Source organism: Zonotrichia albicollis, chromosome 14, assembly GCF_047830755.1.
Source record: "Zonotrichia albicollis isolate bZonAlb1 chromosome 14, bZonAlb1.hap1, whole genome shotgun sequence".
Lineage (NCBI taxonomy): Eukaryota > Metazoa > Chordata > Aves > Passeriformes > Passerellidae > Zonotrichia > Zonotrichia albicollis.
In genome coordinates, this window is record NC_133832.1 from 16016138 (window position 1) to 16036564 (window position 20427).

Genomic DNA, 20427 nt, shown 5'->3' on the forward strand with positions numbered 1-20427 from the left:
GGCAGGGCTGGATACTGTCACCACCTGCACCATGAGATGGATCAAGACTGTCCCATAATTCAGATTTTAACCAAAAAGGGAAATATATCTAATTAAATATACAAATTACCAGTTAATTAAATATGACTAAAACCAGTTAATTAAATATGACTAAAAACTCTTCCAATGTGAATGGAACTCTTGGAGGAGAGACAGGTTCCTCCCTGTACTCATCTCTCAGTCACTGCTGCTTAAAGAATCATCTCATCAATCATGATGATCTAAGGATCCAGAATCATCATTTTTTCAGTGCAGGAATGAGAAGTGTGATGAAGGCATTGCCATGTTCTCACTCCAAGACTTTCCATCCTGTGAGTGAGCACCAAGGAATGACCCTGTGAACGCTCTCCTGCACTGACAGGGTTCTCCAGTCATTTCAGCTTTTTTCCCTAAAACCAGAGTTCTGAAATTATATCAGCACCTTCCCAGTGGTACAACCAGTGAAGTTCAGTGTATGAGCATGGATTGTGTCTCACTGTAAATGATGGGATATAACAGAAGTTTAACACTGTAAATATGCTTATGCTACAAAATAATTTACAATGCTGCAGTAGTCTCCCTTCAGTGTGTAAGATTTCTGAAAGGGAAGTTCTAGAGGGAGAATCTGCATTTAAGCAAAATCTGAATATGAAATTCTTATTTCCATCTCTGATAACCAGCAACAAGCCCCTCAGTCACCAACAGCCAACAGTGATGTATCAACCTTAAGGTTAAAAGATCAAAAAGACCAACCTAGAAGCTCTGAAGTTTTACTTCCAGAGCACCAAAAACCCCCAAACCATACCATTCACACTGGAAATGTAAAACATCCAAACCATTTTCCCAGTGTAGCACAGCAAACACTGCCCTGTTCACCCTGGAGCTGGTTTGGCAGTTTCACCTTATTCCATGCCTAGGAAGGAGCTGAATTAAGGCTGGCAGCAAATATCCCACTGCAGAGACAGAGCCCAAGGTGCTCCACAAGCACTCCTGACTACCTCTGAAATGGAAAAGGACTTTGTGGCTCAAAGATGAAGGCACAGTTTTATCTGGAACAGCAAAGAGCAAACACTGACACACGTGGGGCCTGACAGAATTCCCTGATCTCACTTCTTTCTTTCCCTGCACATTTCCTTGTTTCTACAACCCACAACAGCCCCAAATAAGCAGCCCTTAATCTGAATATTAGCACTGCTGTTACTAACAAACAGCTCCATAGGCAGGCAGCAAGAGCAGCAAATTCTCCTGGTGACTTTTTTCCATAATAACTTTCAGAAAAAAATGCTTAAATCACAGCCCAGAGCTAAACAAGCAATTCTATTTTCAGGTTCCCAGAAGAACTTGAATCAAAAATCCTTCTTTTCACCTCTGAGAGAGTTGTAAATGGATTTTAAGTATTTTTCTAGAACATGAAAGCTGCAAACATCCAGCTGAAAAAACCAACATTTCCCAGATCAGATTTTCCTTAAAAGAAGGATGGAAAAAGGCAAAGGTACAGCTACACCTCTTAGTGTGTGCTTGTCCAAATCCCACGTGGCAAAATGAAACAGCAGCAAGGATATTACCAGCTCCTCCAATATATTAGAAAATATTTTGAAATATAATTAGAAAATATTTTAGAAAATAATCAGAAAACTGGAAAAAATTAGAGATGAGTAATACAGGCCCAAACCATGCATGTTAAAATAACGCAGAGCTGAAAACGTGCTAAGTGAGAACAAATGCTGCATCTTGGGATAAATCATAAAGAAAATATGGTTTGTTGCCTTAGGATGTGAAAAATCCTATAAAAGTTAAAATATGAGAGCACAAGAATGCAATAGAACCAGATGAGTTCTCTGACACAGTAACCACACAGGTACAAGGCATCTAAAAAGTGAAAGATTAAGTGAAGCCAATCTATCCTTTTTAAAAAACTCTCCCAGTCCTGACTGCTTGAGCCAGGCTGAGATAAGCTGCTCCAGTGATAAGCACAAGGAAAGAACTATTAGTGAAGTCACGTCAGGGCTGGGAGAAATTCAACCCCTGAACCTGTTCGTGGTCCTGTGGCTGGAAGCATCACTCAGAGACCATGAGCTGGGACAAGAAGTTCTGGATCCCTGAAACCAAATCCCCTGGTGTGACCCTGATCCCTGTTTGGACAATGCTCTCAGGCACTGGGTGGGATTTTTGGGGTGTCTGTGTAGGGACAGGAGCTGGATTTGATGATCCTTGTGAGTTCCTTCCAAATCAGGAGTCTGTGATTCTACAGCTGTTGACAACTCCTCCTCCAAGGAAGGGAACAAACAACCCAAAAAAGACTCTTTGTGATTACTGCTTAAAGTAAGATGTCTGTTTTGACAGAGATGGGAACCAGGGAGCTCTGGGAACAATCTCTTTTGGGAAGCCCAGTGGAACATCTCCCCAAAGCACGGACTGGAGGCAGGAGCTGCAGACTGGAACATGGCAGTGACGTGGCCCTTGGGAGGCTGCTCTGTCCCCATTCCTGCTGGGCAGGCCCAGCTGGGTCTCAGCACTGGATTTCTCTCCTCCAGGTAGTCATCCAACACTTCCTTCATTTGCCAAAATAACCATCAGTTAAGAATCCATTGACAACTGTATCAAAAAGCAGTGGAGGAGGCCAAGAGGCCCAGGCAGCTGAGCAAGCAGGAAATTACTGACAACCTCAAATAGAGAATCTCAGCAAAAGGAAGCTCAGACACTGGACCTGCACAAGATGCCAGCAATATGCAAATAGACTGGAATTTAAAAGGCCTTTACCCACTGGGATCCCCAGAGAGAACAGGTTGGAACAACCAAGGTACAGATGACATTTTCCTGAGGTGACAAAACCATAACATCTCTGCTCTGCTAATGCTGGGATTGGCAGGATCTATAAATACCAGCACCTCGGACTCAGGGCTAGTTTTAAATCAATGCAGATGGGCAAGGCAGGAACTCGGAGCCAAATCCCATAAGCTGTTCCATACCAGCACAGCCGCTCATGGATGCAAACTCCCCACTCTCCAACAACAGCTGATTTTCTGTTTTGCCTGGAATTACGTGTTTTTCAGCACAAAGACCAAACCAGGCTGAGCCAGAAGACTCAGCCCATCAGAAAGTTCTTAAAACCAGAGCAGAGCCAGTCACCTTTATCAGGAATAAACAAAGATAATGTGGAACAGCAGGTCACTGGAGACTGTGCTGATAATCGGAGTCGTTCAGCTCGACTCATCTGTAGAGCAGCTGACTCCACACCGAGCTGCTGTGGCTCATTTAAACCAGAGCACTAATTGCCTGCAAGCTGGACACACTTCAGACCTTCAAAAGGCCGGGGTGGACAGGGCTTGGAGCAACCTGGTCCAGTGCAAAGTGTCCCTGCCCACTGTAGGGATGGAATGGGACGGGTTTGAAGGTCCCTCCCAACCCAAACCAGTCTGGGATTCTGGGATTCATGGACCCTCCCCTTTACAAACACGTGTCTCAAGACCACCAGTGAGAAAATAAAACCATTGTGGAGTACACCTGGAGAATTCAGAAGAGGGAACTGAGGGGAGTCATTGGGGGCTGCAGCTCCTGCTGAGGGGCAGCGCCAATCTCTCTCCCTGAGAGAGGGAACAGCACCCAGGGAATGGCTGGAGCTGTGTCAGGGACATTGAGGTGGAGATCAGGGAAAGGTTCTTCCCTCAGAGGGTGTTTTGGCACTGAAAAGGCTCCCTAAGGAATGGACACAGCCCCAAGGCTCTCAGAGCTCCAGCAGGGTTTGGACAACGCTCACAGGGTGGGATTGTTGGAGCATCTGTGCAGGGCAGGAGCTGCACTGATGGTCCCGTGTGTTCCTTCCAGCTCAGGACACTCTGTGACTCTGTGATTACCCAGACACATGCTGCAGGCAAAAAAGTGTTCCAATGTGAAAATAAACAGAAAAAACAAAGGGAACACAAATGCACGTAAACTTGCATTCTGTGTGGTTTTGCTCCATAGGTACAATTCTTATTAGCGTGTCTTAAATTACTCGTCTGCCCTGTGATACCTGATATTTAAAGTAAAATATTAAGTTTATTAAAAAAAAAAAAAAAAGGAACAAAGGAATCTCAGTGAGCTTTCAGATTCTTGCCTAAAAACTCGAGTGAAGTGGGAGTAAACATTCCCTAGATAAAAACCATCCAGTGGCCATTGGGCTGCTCCATCTTTATCACTCCCAAAAGCCCAGGAGCGGTAACAGCACACTCAGTGGTTACAGTATTGGCACATTTTCTGAAAAACACCACTCAGAACCTGAACAGCCACACTGAGGATGGAAAACAAAGCTGAAACAACAGAACAAGAAATACTCTGTCTGAATATTGGGCACATAAACAAATCAGACTTCTCTGGGTTGTAAACTCTCACAAATTCAATTACCTGCCTGACCAGAGTAGCTGCATCACCCAGCTGAGATTGTAAACGATTTTGGGTTTCTGGCTGTAAAAAGCAGAAATGGGTTGAAAAAAGCCCCTTTACCTCCAACTGCTGGCATCTCCAATTTAATTTTGGTTCATTATGTGCCTGAGATAATTAAAAAGAAGGTTGGAGTGCTCTGTGTCCTTCATAACCCTGGATCTGTTCTGAACATGGCATTCAGACATCCAGCCAGCCCTGAAGTCGAGGAGCTCAGGTTAATAAACAATCATATGCAGCCAAAAGTCCAAATTCCAAACACAGCAAACCCTAAGCAACGAGGGAGAAAAGGCCCTTCTTCAATATCCTTAACACTCTGAGAATTCAGACAGAAACTCAGCTCATCCCACCTGGCATCAACCTGTAATGATTCATTCATAATCCTGGTGCTTACTGTAAACCATGAGAAACAGTCAAATAATACTAGATAAATGGGCAAACTAAAAGCATGGGTTAGTGCTGATTAGTTTAAGACACAGGGAAAAAAATCTTAAATTCAATTATTATATGAGTTTACACAGAAATAAGAAATTTCCCATTAACTCCAAAACTCACTTCAAAATGGTTTTTCTCCCGTTTCTGAAATGTTAAAGAAAAGTACATGTTCACACACATATTTAAAAAAAAAATTAAGGTTTTAAGGCTTTTATATATGTGCTACAGAGAATGAAAGGAAAAAAATTATATGTTAATCAAAGGGATATGCAAAACTACTCTGTCTGACACCAGACTGCACAGCGGCACTGCTAATATTCTTCCTGGATATTGGGTGCAGTACCACACTAAACCTGAGACAGCCCACAGCTAGATTTCAGATTCTCTAGGAATACCATAGAGTACCAAAATCTATTGAATGCAGAACTTATTTTATGTCTGCTCACTCGATTTACAGTCCCAGAATTATCCACAAGAGGTGTGAGGAAGCCCAGCTTCCACCTGAAATTCTGCATAGGCTTTAGAAAGGGAAAGGCAGCTGGTCCAAAGGTCTGCTCTGGGCACAAAGAGTTCTGTCCACACCTGAGCTTCTACAATATTGCTAAAGTGGCAAATCAGCTCCCGAGCCAGATGCAGAGGAGTATGAGCAACAGCCATGGCAAAATCCCACGTCACTATTGCTCCATGGGAGCGGGAGAGGCCAGGACGTGCTTCCCATTCCTGGCAGGTGAGTGCCAGCGCTGGGCACAGATACCAGGGCTATAAACGCTATGGGGAAGTTTACAGCCGTCCAACTGCAAAGTGCTACATCAGTGCCACACGTCACTGCCCAGAGCTCCCAGAAATGAAAGCAAGGCCGCCCGGACCCTTTGGAAAAGGACTGGAACAGCTTCAGTTTTGTCACTTTCACACAGACACATCTCGAGGTGCGGGGCCAAGGGCCACCCCCCAGCCCCGGCCTTGCGGAGGGACTGACCTTCCTCAATGACACACATTCAAGGGTTCAGCACTTAGCCAAAACAGCCACTCGGTGAATTTCACCGGCATTTAACAGCCACAACACCACACTTCCTAACCCCTCCTTTCCTGCCTGACAGCAGGCCCAGACGCCGCGGGGAGGGGCGGGTTTCGCGCAGGCCGCCGCAGGCCGGGAATCCCTGACCCAGCCCGGCAGCGCCGGGCCCGGCGGCACGTCCGGCACGTCCCCTCCAGCCGGGCCACGGCAGCGCGGCCGAGCCCGGCCCGGAGCGGGGCAGCCCCGGGGGCGCGGGCGAGGCGGCGGCGATGGCGCGGGGGGACCGGGGGGGATCCGCGCCCCGCGCCCCCCGCCCCGCCGGCTCCGCCGCGGCGCTGCCGCAGCCAATCAGGGGCCGCCTCACATCGCCGCGCACCGCTCCCCGCGTTGTAAGGCGCAGCGCCATTGGCCGCGCCGGGCCCCGGTGCGTGCCCTCGGATAACCCCCGGCCCCACAATAGCGCGGCGCGGCCGCTCCGCCGGTGCCACCGGGCGGCCCACGGGGGTCTCACCGGCAGCCCCCGGCCCCGTCGCGCCTCCGCCCCCCACCCGCCCCTCCGCTCCGCACCCCGCGGCCCGCCGCGGCCTCAACGGGGCGCAGCCCGCAGCCCTAGTGGGGGGGGAAACACACACGGGGCGAGGGGGGAGACGCGGCGCCCGGTGCGGCGGCGGCGCGGGGGGCGGAGGGAAGTTGTCGGAAAAGTCAAGAGTGAAACTTGTCTCACCAGGTCCTCGAAGCTCCGGCGGTGCTCCTTGCCCTGCCAGTCCAGGCGCCGCGGAATGAGCTGCGGTAGGGACACGGGGACGGGGGCGGCCGTCAGAGCCCGAGCGACCCCTCCCCGGGGAGCCCCCCCCCCCGGTACCCGCTCGCGCCCCCCGGGATGGAGCCCCCCGGCCGCTGCCCCCGGCCCCGCCGCGGGGCAGCCGCGCTCCCGCCGGGTGTCCCGGGCGGAGATGGGCTGGGTTAGACGGGGCAGGGCAAACGCCGACCCCGCCGTCCCGAGGGCTTCCCCCGTCCCGCCGGGGCAGGCGCCTCACCTGGTGCTCCTCCAGCTCCTCCACCAGTACCTGGGGACACAGGGACACACAGACACACACACACAAAGGACGTGAGTCCGGCGACCGCAGCGCAGCGGCTCCGCCGCCCCGTCCCGTCCAGTCCCGTCCCGTCTGCCGCCCGCCCGGCCCGGCCGGAGCGCCGGCTCCGCGCTCACCTGGGCGGATTTCTTGCAGGGTCCGGACTGCAGAAACCGTGCGATCAGGTAGTAGAGCTCTGCGGAGGGAAGGGGGAGAGCGGGTTAGACACGGTTAGAACGGAGGGGGTGCGGAGCGCAGCCCCCGCCGCCAGCGATACCCACCGGCTTCCAGCTGGGTCGGGGCGGCCGCCGCCGCCATCCTCCTCGGGAGGGGGAGGGGAGGTGGCGGATGGCGCCCCGGGGGGACTCGGCTCCTAGTGCGGGCGCAGCCTCATGCCGGAGCGGCGGTGCCGGTGCGGGGCGCGGGTCCCAGTGCGGGTGCGGGCGCGGGTCCCGCCCGGGCTCATCGCGGCTCCGCGGACCGAGCGCCGCCGGCACCGCCCGCACCGCCGCCGCCCGCCGCCGGGGGGCGCGCGCGGCAGCGCCGGGCGGGCGGGGGGGCAGGAAGGGCGGGGCGGTGACGCGCCGCGGGGGGGCGCCCGCCACTTCCGGCCGGCGGCTGAGGGAGGAGGAGGAAGAGGAAGGGCCGGGCCGGGCCGGGCCCGGAGAGCCGGGATGTGCCCGAGGCGTTTGGGCACCGTCACGGGGCTGCGCTGGGCCGGGCTGTGCTTTAGAGGGCCCGGGAGCCGTCACGGGGGAGCTCTAACGGCTTCTGTCCTCGCGGGTTCCGCCCTCAGCGCTCCCGGGTGTCCTTGCCCCGGCCCTCACGGCTTCAGCCCTTCCCAGCCCTCATAGCCGCAGTGTTCTCGGTCTTGTCCTCCTCCCTGGCAGCGCCTGGGAAATGGAGGCCCATGTGTGCCTCATATGAAGCAGTTTTCAAGATATGAAGGGATTCAGGAATCTTAGAGATCCTGTCAAGGGTAGGGGGATGGAGCCCACGCGTGTGCCATGGAGGGGACACAGGATTGCTCAGTGGGGAGGCGACAGCGCCTTCCGGCCTCCCGGTGAACAAGGCCTGGCTGCAGGGAAGTGCCTCAGGTTGGGGTGGCTTTAGGAGTTAAAATATTTGCTCCCAATGACCGGAAAATTCCAATGTGATGGATACAGCACCTGTCCTCAAGGAACAAAGGGGTCTGGGTCAGAATAGATAGTTTTAATGGAAATAAATGTTTTTCCATGGGATGCATCCTGTCAGAGCTCCTGAAATCAGTGTCACTTGAGCAATGAGTTGCTAAAACACATGAAGTGAATTGTATTTTATCTCAAGTACCTGACATTTGGTGTAAGAACTCCAGTGTAAAAACCACTGTCATCATGGCATAACAAAGGACAGCCTCTCCTCATGCCTGGAACACCAAGAGCTGAATCACTGTGAGTCGATGCTCTGGTAATATTAAGAATAAATTCAGATTGAGCACATATTTATAGCAGCTGCTCAGGACTGGGCTTGCTGTGGAGCAGTGGCTCAGTTTTGTTGCTGTGCAGTCAGGGTGCAGTCCCTGCTGGCAGCTCCACAGCATGCCTCCAGGCACCCAGGGAGAAAAATTTGGGGATTTGGCATTAAGCTGCTCCACATAATTCACCTGTACTCGCCTGCCCCTTATCCACCTGTGGAAGTTATTTTGTGCCAGGAGCTTGGATTAACTGGGTGGTTTATGGACCCTGTTTCCTCTTCATCGTCCTCTGAAGTTCTTGAGTTCTCAGTGACTGTTGAGAGGATCCCGGAATGGTTTGATGGAAGGGACCTTAAAGTTCATCCAGTCCCACTCCTGCCATGGCAGGGACACCTTCCCCTACCCCAGGCTGCTCCAAGCCCTGTCCAGCCTGGCCTTGGACACTCCCAGGGATCCAGGGGCAGCCACAGCTTCTCTGGGCACCCTGTGCCAGGGCCTCAGACCCTTCACAATAAAAATTTCTTCCAAATACCCCACCTAACCTTGCCCTCTGGCAGTGGGAAGCCATTCCCCCTTGTCCCAAGTCCCTTTCCATTTATCTTGTAGGCTCCAAACAAATACTCTTGGAATGTTTTCAGGGCAGGTTCCTTGCTCAGCTCTCAGTGGACAAACACGAGGTGCCGCCTCACCAAGCTGCAAATTCCAGTGGCTTCCCAATAGTAACAGCTCTCCAGCTTCCCAGCAGGACCCCAGAGGCTCCAAAGCTGCAGAGCTTCCCTGGAGAGACAGAGTGAAACTGCTGTTCTCAGAATGAACTCCCAGCCAAGAGAAGCACACACTGATCCCACTCTCCAGGAGGTAATGTTTGTCCCACCTGTCTTCAGAGCCCAGACCTGCAAGCTCATCTTTTCATGAATAATGGGCAGGCAAAGGAGAAAACACAGATGATGTTTTATAATATGTCCTGAAAGTACAAATGCATCTTCCTGAGCTGAACAGAATTCCATGTCAGGGGAAAAACAGCTCCATAAATAGTGGCCAGCACCATGTCCTGGTGCATTTTGGTGCCAACAAATCCACATCCATGCTCAGGTGAGACCCCACCTGCAGCCCTGGGATCTCCAGCACAGGAAGGACATGGAGTTGTTGGAGCAAATCTATTGGAGGCACCAAGATGGTCAGAGGGATGGAGCAGCTCTGCTGTGAGGAAAGGCTGGGACAATTGGGGTTGTTCAGCCTGGAGAAGCTCCAGGGTGACCTAACTGTGGCCTTCCAGTGCCTGAGGGGAGCCTACAGGGAAGGTGGAGAAAGACTACATGGGCCTGGAGTGCCAGGACAAGGGGGAATGGCCTCCCATTGCCAGAGGGCAGGGTTGGCTGGGATATTGGGAAGGAATTCTGCCCTGTGAGGGTGGGCAGGCCCTGGCACAGGGTGCCCAGAGCAGCTATGACTGCCCCGATCCCTGGCAGTGCCCAAGGCCAGGTTGGACAGGGCTGGGAGCAGCCTGGGACAGTGGGAGGTGTCCCTGCCATGGCAGGGAGTGGGGCTGGATGGGCTTCAAGGCCCCTTCCATCACAAACCATTCTGGGATTCCATGATTCTGTATTTGTTTAGGAATGTGACATTTCCCTGGCACCTTTTGGTGCCTTACTGAATCTCTGTACTCATGATTTGCTTTCATTTGAGCTTGGGGGTGGCACAGGTGAAGCTGCAGCAGCACCAGGCAGGATTGTTGTGTTTGGGCCTCTCTAGAGCCCATGGGGATTTCTGCAGTAACTAAACAGGGCTTTCAAAAGCCTGGGATAGAAAATGCTCCCAAAGTAAGCTTGTCCATGTCTTGCTTGTGTCCTTCCTGCAGCCTTCCAGCTGGAGCCTGGCTGCTCCTTGCTTGGTGCTCACTCCAGGACCCTGGGTCAGTGCTTGGCCATGCTGTGTGTTGCTCCACACCGTGGCTCAGATGGATTCCTGCATAAGGAGGGGAGTGTTGGGAATGCCCTGGATGTGTGCTGTGTGTGCTGAGGGCACAGCTGTGCAGGTACAACCAGCATTCCTCCTTCCCAAACAGTTTGCAGGGAGCTTCCCTCAGCCTGGCTGTGGCTGGACTGTGCTGCTGTGCAGCCACTCCTGAGCCTCTTCCCGACATTCCTGACTCCCTGGCACCCCAGCTTCCCCTCCTTCACCCTCTCCCAGTTGCTCCATTACTCCCCAAGCCTGCTCCAAGGGCTGTTACCGATACCTCTTCCCACCTTTCCTGGGTTTTTCCCTCCAGGAGTCATGCATGGTGAGTAATGCCCATCCTCTCTTTCCCCAGGAGCTCCATTTCCCCACCACACGTGGATTCTGCAGCTCCATGACTCATCTTTTTCCAGATCCTCTGCATCCAAGCAGCAGCATGCTGAGGGTGATAGTAAATCTCAGAGTGAAAGCAGGATTTTATGGATGTGCTGATTCATCTTTCCTCAGAGCAGAGCTCTGTTATGTAAATGCCAGCAGCAGCTGGTGGCAGGAGGAGGGAGAACAGACTAATGAGCCACGGAAGGATTCAGGAGCAGGGATGCTTTAAGGAAGAAGCTGGATTGTAGCTGTTTCTTTCCATACTGCTCTTTAAAGAAAAAAAATGAAAGCTTTTGAGGGATTTTAGGAGTAGGAACTGATGACATTCAAATACCCATCACTTCTCCCCGTTTGGTTTTGTAGGGAGTTTTACTCTCAGCTGTAGTTAAAAGTAAAACTCAACCCCCTGTTTAATTTGACTACAAAATTAAATGAACTTTCCCACAATTACCATGTAAAACCAGGTAAAGGTGTCTCTCTCATTTTTTATTTATGATTATTTTGCCCTCATGAGCCAAATTCTGCTTTAGCCGTCTGTGGAAACAGAATTGTGGTTTAGTAGAACCAGAAATGTACAGTTAAAATCAAAAAAACCCCAAAGTTTAGAGTGGGATTGTGCAGGTGTGGTGGGTTTACCTGCATTGTACCTTTTCAGTAAATGTAGCTAAGAATTCACATGCCTGAATTCAGCTGGATTTAAACACTAGTACAAATTATGCATTTTTGGCCTTTTTTTAAGAATATTTTCTGTGTACATTTCATAAAATACCCCTGAGTTGGAAGCAACCCACGAGGATTTCTATGAACATTCTGCTCATCTTGGGTCCTTCATCTGGAGGTAAATGACAAATAAGGATGGTAGTTAAATTAAATCTGAGTTTTTGTTTAGCTGATTCAAAAATAAGAGTTGTTCAGAAGGGATTCAGGAGTTGGTGCCTTGTGCTACACAGCTGTGATTAAAGGAGTATTGAAAAGTCCAAGCTTATTTTAAGATCTTTACACAGAAAAACCTCAAATTTTGATATCATAGTTTATTTTAAAAAATAAATGAGATGCAAAATAATTAGCACTAATTACAGTTGCTGGAGTGCAGGGCTTGTGTGTGCAAACCAACATCCTGTTTTTGCAGGAAAAATCTCCAAGTTCCCACTCCTTCCTATGGTTCTCTTCCTCGACAAGAGCTGTTAAATAATATCTAAATAGCTGTTAGATATTACACAAGATCTGCTCTAGGATTTTGGCTATTTTTAATAATTTATTATTTAATTTCTCTGCTGCATCGTTCCAATCATTCCTCTAGATGGTGCCAGACACCCAAGAGTTGGGAGCGGCATTATCCCATAGAAGGCGATGGAGGACGAGCCAGGACGCCGCTCGCCTTTGTTTCTAAATTCTGTCTTGCAGCAGTTCGTCTTGTTGAAAAATTACTTGTTCTGGTGATGTAAATATGATGAGTTTTTTCCTTTTGAGGATCCTAAAATCCATTCAGCCTAAATTCCACCTTGCTGGAGCAGTGCCATCCCTTGCTCCGTGGGCTGATCCATATCTCCCATTCCTTATGGCAGCCATTAGCTGCTGGGAGCTGGGATCAGTGCGTGCAGCCCCGCTGCGGCTGGGGAGCTGAATCTGCCTGCTTTGCAAAGTAGTGACATTTCTGACTATTATCTAAACATTTCTCCTTATCTCTGTTTCACCCAGAAATGCCAAATCCAGCTGTGGGTGGAACCACGGGAAAAGGGGTGGCTCTGTGTCCCTGTGTGCTCTGGGCTCTGGCAGCAGAAGGACTGGGGCAATGATATCAATGTCAGCTCCATCCCCAGCATCTCTGAATTCCAACTTTGCACTCAAAGTGCCTGGAACCCCCAAGTTTTATAGCAGCAAATTTACCACTGGGTGTAAGTGACCAGGTAGGTTTTGTTATTGCTGGTGTCACTTCTGCACCCTGCACAATCCCTGTCTAAGGGCTCATTCTGACCTGTGGCCCCTGGTTGGGATCAAGCTCCCTGTTCCCAACCTTTTCCAGCTTCTCCTGATGTACCCTGACTGCTGCCAGTCCAGGGGTCCCCTGCACAAGGATCTCACCCCAAAAATACCACCTGATATCACTACTGGGCTAATTCAGCAACTTTAAGTCCTGCTAAATATTTTTAAATAATCCTTTGATGTTTTCTTTGTGATTTTTTTAGGTTTTTAGGGCCAACTCCTGCATTTTTGGCTTCTCTTGGAAGCCTGGGCACAAAGCATCTGACTGCAGCTGGGAATTCATCACCTCTCTCCCTGGATATGCAAATTTTACTGTAACTCCCTCAGCTAAGTAAACAATTTTAATAAAATTACATCCCTCTGTATCCCATACCCTTTTCCATAAAGTTTTGAGGATTTTTATATTTTAATTATATTTTTCATTCTACAAAAAATATTAGAACTATTTCGAAGGAGTTCAGTAGGGTTTTTTACAGCACTGCTTTTATTGAAATAAAAGGTTATAAAACATTTTGATTAATTTTTTTTATTTATTGATATCTCTAACAGGCAGACTTTGTAAATAAGCTCATTAATACTCTTTAAATACAGCCTTATAAAATTAATTCTCAATTACTGCATGAGGTGATGGATTAGAAAACTGTACTGTGTAAATTTGCTCACAGGAGTGTGAGTTGGGAATGAACTTTCTATGTCACTGATCATGGAATCCAAGGATGGGATTTTGGAACATTTCTCAAAGTGCTGTCCCATACAGGAATTCTCTTCCCATTATCTTTTTTTATTGCTTATAAAGCCTCTTCTTGTGATCTTCAATTTGGATGATGTCTCCCTCTTATCCCTCATAAGGAAAAGCTTTAACATGGAAGCTTCCATAAATTCCTCTGCAGTAAAGTGACCCCGTATTTAATTTAATTCTTGCACTTCCATCAGTTAATGGACATTCACATTCTCCTGTGGCTGTCCAGTTTTGTATCTCTGGGAAAAGTCTTTCCCCTGATGTCCTCAGGAGTTCAGATTTCAGAATCTCTTTTTATTTTTGGCCTTAAATTATTAGGGCTTGAGACATAACCTGCTACAATGTTTTGTGTGTCATCTTGATTTGGAGAGGCCTTACATTCTTGGAAGGTCCTTTAAAGTGGTTTTTTTTTTTAATCAAAGGACTAATTTAATTTAATTTAATTTCCAGTGAGGTGGTTTTCAACACCTGCAAGTTCTTGCCCTGTTGGCTGTTCCCTTTCATTTCTCTTACACCAATAAAAGTCTATTAAGAGTTTATGAAGTCCCCAAGTTCTGTGTGGTTGAGTTTCTGCTGGAAAACCACCATAGGTGAAGCTGTGAAGGCACATGGCCAGAACTGTGCCATCATCCTTATTTCCCTGAGGTTTTCTTTGTTATCATTGCTAATAATGGTGTAAGTGTGGAATATGGTGTAGAGGTGGAAAAAAGCTTCTCCTGTTTGTTCTCCACATTGTCCTTGAAGTCCAAAGGATCTGCCATTTCCTGTGGAGGATCCTCCTCTCTCCATGTGTTTCCTGATGTCTCTGGACACCCTTCTCCCTCCTGCTCTGTGCAGCCAGCAGATCTCAGTCCCTTCATTGTTTTCCTCTCTTTGCTCCTTCCTCCTGCTTGCTGACTGAGGTTGTTGCAGGTAACACCTTTCAGACCTTGACTTTCTTCCAAACCCATCTTCCATCTTGACTTTGCTGCTGCCTATGGACTCTGCCTGCCCCCCATGCCCTTGTGTTTGGGGGTTTGGCCTTGCTGACTCCAGGATGCCTCTGGAATGGCTGAAGAACATTCCCATGGGAGACACAGTGCATCCTGAAATGAGGCATGGAAAAATCCCATTGAGAGTGACGCTGTGCTCTTGGTGCAGGTTTCAAGCAGATATTGGAGAAATCCTGGGAGCTGAGACCTGAGGGAGGGATTTAGGGAGACCAGAGGCTCATGAGATGCATCAAGACTCTTGAAAGCATTGTTTTGTCTTTCTTGAACATGTGGAAAACAAACCAGGCTGCAGCACTCCCTCCCTGTCAGGAGAAGAAAGCAGCAGGACAAAATCTGTTGTTGGAATTTCCCTCCAGCAGCACTTCCATCCCTCCCAGCCAAGGGCAGTTGGGGTGAGCCATGGCCATGCTTGGGGGACTCATCCCAGGGGACGTGGGTGTCCCAGAGCTGCTTTGTTCCCTGCAGCCCCACCCACCCCTCAGCTAAAAATGACATTTTTCACCAACTGCTAAAGCCTCCTGCTCCTGCTTTAATGTTAATTTTGGGAGTTTTCAACTGGACTCTGAGCTACCTCCTTCAGGAATCCACGTGGCAGCCCCGAGGTCCAGCCCCATCTGGGTGACAGAGTTTGTTTCCTTTGGCAATAGGGATTTAACAACCAGGCTTCCAGCCCTGGGAATCATTTCCCTCAAATAGCTGCAAAATAAATGATGGGACATTTTCCAGTGCAGTGCTGCAACCACCCAAAACACCACTGTAGAATTCACAGAGGCCAGGCAGAGTGAGTGCATTAAGCAAGGCTTAGGGGGATTATGGAATTAAATTGGGAGCCCCTTCCACCCTTCCCCCAGTCAAAGACATTCGGAAATAAATATTAAAACAGGGTGTTAAAACAATGGCTTTGGCTAAAACCTCTGCAGGCAAAGAGCCTTGTTGTGGGGGCTGTTGCTGAGCTGTGGACCAGGCTGTGTTCCAGAGGGTTTCCATCAGGGAGCCGGGGTGATCTCAGGAACACCAAAGGCCGTGGCTGGAGTGGCTCTGCTTCCCAAATTCCCTGTGCACAGAAGTGCCCCAGCCCCTGGTGCAGCACAGGACTCTGCCTCCCCTCCTCTGGACCCTGCTGCTGCCTTTGGCATTCCTTATCCTCTGCCTGCACTTCCCTGCTCTGTCCCTTCCCGTGATCAGTGCATCCTGCTCCTTTCAGGGAGAGTTTGTGCAATGAAAGCTTTGCTTTAATCTGGGCTGGATTTAGCCAGATGCTGCAATCCTGGGAAGGCTTACACAGGGCTCAGGTCTGCCATGGGAATGTAGCCTTGATTTGAAAATCTGAGAATGATTTATTTAAAATTAAAAACATAGAAAACCTTTGAAACAGCTTTTTTTTTTGTTGTTTTTTGAGCTCCTTTTGGTCTTGCAGTGGAACAGGCACCCTGGCTCTCAGTTACATATAGGGCCTGGCACCCATGAAATAGGTTTTAGGCTAATGAGGCACACTCTGCCTGCTTTAATTAAATTAATTAGAGCCAAAAAAAGGCATTTTCCATTAAAAGTCTTTAGCATCATAATAACACAATGAATTTAAATATTTAATATAAAAATACATAAAATTAAATATTAATTTCCAATACACTTACAGAGTCCATTTGACCAAATAACCCCACAGATATTCCCTTACCAGAGAAACCCATTTCTTTACATCTCTATTAACATAATTACAGACCTTTGTATTTAAAACCTTTATTTTAGTACAGTTCTCTCTGTAATAAAATTAATCCATGAGACACCTGTGCAGCAAGAAATAGGATTTACAGAGATTTTAAGCTTTTGGGGGCAAACATGGTTTATTCTTGTCCGTGTCAAGGCCTGGGGTAGATGAGCACAGTGACACCAGAGGCAGCTGAGTGTATTAATTAGTGCTAATTAATAAAGCTACCGGGTTCTTTGACCTTCTCACAGCACTGCATGGGTGGAGGAGGAAGGATAAGGAATGAGCAGAGGAAAATCCTTTTGGTCAGAGTTTTTCCATGCCTGCCTCTCCTCTCTGGCTCCCCCAGGTCCTTGTCCCCCTGTGCCTGTGCAGGGAGTGGTGGCAGCTCATCCTGCAGGCTGGGATCCCAGGGGATCCTGCAGCCCCCTGGGAAGCTGCTGCCCAGGAAGGGGCTGGGGATGTGACTGCTTGTGACAAGTCTTGCCTGGGAGAAAACCCAACACGGCAGCGGTTGGAAACCTGAATGATGTCACTATGGCAACAAAATAACTCACCTTAAAATAAAATGTGCATTGGAAGCAACTTCATGTGCTCAGGGAACACAGGGAGGAAGCTCCTATTTTTTATATGTATATATTTTTATGTTTATGTATTTTATAATATTTTCTCAGCTTCCTGAATTCCCTGTTAGCAGATGCTGATGCAGATGTAAGAAATATTTTAATTTCTCTCAGCAATGAAATGAAACAGAAAATGACCAGACCTCCAGAAGAAGGAAAAACGTGTTTGCTGGAGGGCAGGAAAACCCTGAAGCTGCTGATAACTACAAGGCATTCTGATGTATATGAGAGCCAGACTATCAATATCTGCAGCTCACCCCAGTGATTTGGGACTAATTATTGCTAATATTTTTCATGGCCATAGTCCATCCCTTTCCAACAATCCCAAACTCCATTTCCACATTTGTTCTTTCCAGTTTGTTTTCCCTTGTTTCTGCATTAAATAAAAGCGACAGGTGGAAATGTAGAGATTTCTCTGGAAATTCCAAACTCTCCTTGGCTCTTTTTATCCCATGAGCATCCCAGCCAGCTTGGAGCTGTGGTGATTCAGCCACAGTGCTGCTGGGGAGATGTTCCCAAGTTTTCTCATAATCCTGGATGCTTTTTAGGCTGGAGTGGGTGACTTTGACCAGCTCTGTGTGAGGGAGGCTGGGATGGGCAGTGCAGTGGTGGGGTGAGGCCGTGAGCTGTGCCAAGCTCTTTGCTGAGAGATCCAACCCTGGCAGCAAAGAGGAGTCATCCCCATCCTGCCAGGCTTTTCTCCTGCTTGCCAAAGGCCAGGAGCATTTATGGGATGAAGCATAAGGCCATGGAAAGCCCAGCACCCCTGCTCTGGTCCTGCAGCGACCCTTGACTAATCCAGGGTAAAAATAGAAACACAAATTGTCTGGTGTTTCACTGGGCAGCAGAAATCCGGCAACGCTTGAGTTTGAATCATCCAGATGATGCTCTGCAAGAGGGGGATGTTGCTCTGGAAATCCCACTGATCCCCAGGGGCTGATCCCCAGGGAAATCCCACTGATCCCCAGGGACTGGGATCATGCTCCAGGTGGAGAGATGCTCCCAGTGCTCCAGCAGGAAGGGCAGGGCTGGAGCTGTTTGAAGCCGAGCAGAGGCAGCCTGCATTGGCACTGTGCTTGCCCAGCGTGTGTGTGCTGGGCACAGAGCACCTGCCTGGGAATGGGCAGAGAAGTGCCAAAGGCTCCACAGCCACAGGTTTTCCTGTGGTTTTTGCAAAGTTCAGGCCATTTGTAAAAACTGTGGAAAGCCCAGCACATCCCAGAAGGAATCGTCAGCAACCACAGCTGCATGAGTAGCTCTGGACTTCCAGTTCTTGCAGTGCAAAAATAAATACATTTATAGAATAGCTGTATTTTATATAATACAATACTTATATAATGTATAATTCTCTATTATAATTATATTATATTATATTATATTATATTATATTATATTATATTATATTATATTATATTATATTATATTATATTATATTATATTATATTATATTATATTATATTATATTATATTATATTATATTATATTATATTATATTATAATTTTCCTCCCTATATCCCATTTTCTGAGAGCTTTGCACCCAGTTTAATGGCTGTGAAAATAATTTACTTTCAACTGCTTCTTCTATAGGAAACCAGGAAAAGTGGATTAAAAGGAATGAGGTTATGGAGCATGAAAAAATATTCCAAAACAACTATGGAGGAGAGAAGAGGAGTTTCTGTTCTGACCCTGGGTGAGTTCAAGGGGGTACTTTGGATACCTGGGTGCCAAATAATGCTAATAATTGAGGCTGTCACATTTTGACGTCATCAGCACAGCATCCAGACGCTGCCTCTCTCCTTCCCATCGGTATTTCCTTGCAGTCCCACATTCCCTGCAGCCCCTGCTCATTGGGAGAGCAGGGAATCGCTGCTGCGGCTCCCTGCTCCCGGCAGCGCGGGAGGGATGAGCCGAGATTGAAATCCTTCCCTACCATTGATGTCAGGACGACTCCAACACCGGCTCCGGCTCCGTCCACGTCACTCCTGCACTCCATCTCTGCAAGGAAAAGTAATCACTTGTCTTACCTCCGGGTTTAATTAGTCCCTGCTCCGGGGCTAATTAGGAGCGCGGTCCGCGCCGAGGTCGGGGCCGGAGCCCTCCCTCCCTCTCCCGCTCCCATTCCCGCTCCCGTTCCCGCTCCATTCCCGCTCCCATTCCCGCTCTGTGCCATCTGCCATTGCCATGACACTGGCTTTGCTTTGCTTTTCACGGCTGGCTGGGCGCGCTGGATGCGCGGGGTAATGGGGCTATTTTTCCCCCCTTGGTCTTTGGAAAGGAAATAATAATACTAATAAACCCAGGAATGGCTGGAACTGCTGCACACTGCCCTTTTCCTTCCCACTTGTGAAGCTTTTTAGCATTCAGTTTTCCAGCAATTGGGAGGAAAATTGCCCTGAAAGAAAGAAAGAAACAAAAATCTGTGTTATTTTTTAAACCCCCCCCACCCCCCGCGCCACACAGGCAGCTGCAGAGAATTTCTCTTCCAAAGGGATGATGTAATGGGCTTTGTCAGCCAATGCTGGAATGAATAAAACCCGAGACCCGAAATCCATCCAGGCTTTTGATGAAACTCCTGAGGTTCCTGGAGCAAGTGGTCGCCAAAATAGGCTGGAACTGCTGGGTTTGTCATGCAGCTCTTGAGAGAAGTGACATGGAGAGTCAAGGGCTCCAACCAGGGAATAACCAAAACCACCAGGTTATGTCCCTGCTGAGGGAAAGGGGACCTTGAGGGGCATCTGGGGACATTCAGTAAAGGGGTGCACAGCCCTTGGTGCTGAGACATCAACTCAAGCTTCAACACAGAGTCACTCCTGATCTGTACATGGCACCCACAACCATTTTATAGAGGGATGTATGTGTGTATTTAATATGATGTATATTATATATAATTCAATATTATTGCCCAGAGAAGCTGTGGCTGCCCCATCCCTGGGAGTGCCCAAGGCCAGGTTGGATGGGGCTTGGAGCAACCTGGGATGGTGGAAGGTGTCCCTGCCCATGGCAGGGGGTGGGACTTGATGGGTTTATGGTCCCTTGCTACCCAAAGCAGTTGGGGATTCTGTGATATGTATAAAACATAAATATATAAACTATACACAAGTATCAGCAGTTCCTCCTGCAGCAATGGGCACATTGTTGCTCTCCCAAGGATGTTGTGGGCTGCTGAGTTCAGGAGATCTCTCCCATCTCTCTGTGACTGATCCCAAGTCTCTGTCTAGCTTTCTTTGGGGCCCTTTAGGCACTGAAAGAGGCTCTGAGGTTTCCCAGAGCTTTCTCCAGAGCACCCCCAGCTCTCCCAGCCTGTCCTCATAGGACACACTGCACTGTTCCTGTCACCCCAGATTCCTGCAGTGAAGAGCCTGCGGGGCAGGCAGGGAGAGCTCCCGGCATTCCAGAAGGTTCCAGCTCTTGCTGGGACATCACACTTCCAGGTGATGGAGGAGAATCATGGATACATTTTGCCTTGGCTGCTCTCTGGTCCCTGCTTGTGCATCTTTGCTGGGCATCCCTGCAGCAGGAGCTGGGACAGAGCTGCTGCACCATTCCCAGCCCTGTGGAGCCACCAGCATTGTGCCACATCAGTGACACCCTGAGAGCTGTGGTACCTGCTCCTGGTCCCTGTGCCATCACCCCAG

General features: G+C 49.0%; 1 protein-coding gene and 2 long non-coding RNA genes across 9 annotated transcripts in view; 1 reads left to right on the forward strand and 2 right to left on the reverse strand.

The window, feature by feature from the left end:
* Nucleotides 1-7497, reverse strand: part of BRWD3 (bromodomain and WD repeat domain containing 3) — a 47769-nt gene extending 40272 nt beyond the window's left edge. Inside the window, exons 1-4 of the mRNA XM_074551780.1 lie at nt 7245-7497; nt 7101-7159; nt 6925-6954; nt 6612-6671 (exon numbers count right to left, since the gene is read on the reverse strand). Of these exons, the coding sequence (XP_074407881.1) occupies nt 6612-6671; nt 6925-6954; nt 7101-7159; nt 7245-7281 (186 nt within the window). The 5' untranslated portion in view covers nt 7282-7497. The remainder of the gene's footprint in view (nt 1-6611; nt 6672-6924; nt 6955-7100; nt 7160-7244) is intronic.
* LOC141730896 (uncharacterized) lies at nt 6546-18774 on the forward strand. 6 transcript variants are annotated; one of them, XR_012582749.1, is made up of 7 exons: nt 6546-7148; nt 10275-12191; nt 12449-12657; nt 12937-13064; nt 16907-17012; nt 18380-18482; nt 18563-18774. It is a non-coding gene; the product is annotated as an uncharacterized LOC141730896 (long non-coding RNA). The 6 variants fall into 6 exon arrangements; XR_012582750.1 differs by having other exon boundaries at nt 18613-18774; XR_012582746.1 differs by having other exon boundaries at nt 10275-10451; nt 10728-12191; nt 18380-18774.
* LOC113459426 (uncharacterized) lies at nt 13847-18931 on the reverse strand. Of its 2 annotated transcripts, none has more exons than XR_012582751.1 (2): nt 18817-18931; nt 13847-14766 (listed from the first exon to the last, which is right to left on the reverse strand). It is a non-coding gene; the product is annotated as an uncharacterized LOC113459426 (long non-coding RNA). The 2 variants fall into 2 exon arrangements; XR_003380635.2 differs by having other exon boundaries at nt 18723-18850.
* Nucleotides 18932-20427: the final 1496 nt, after the last annotated feature.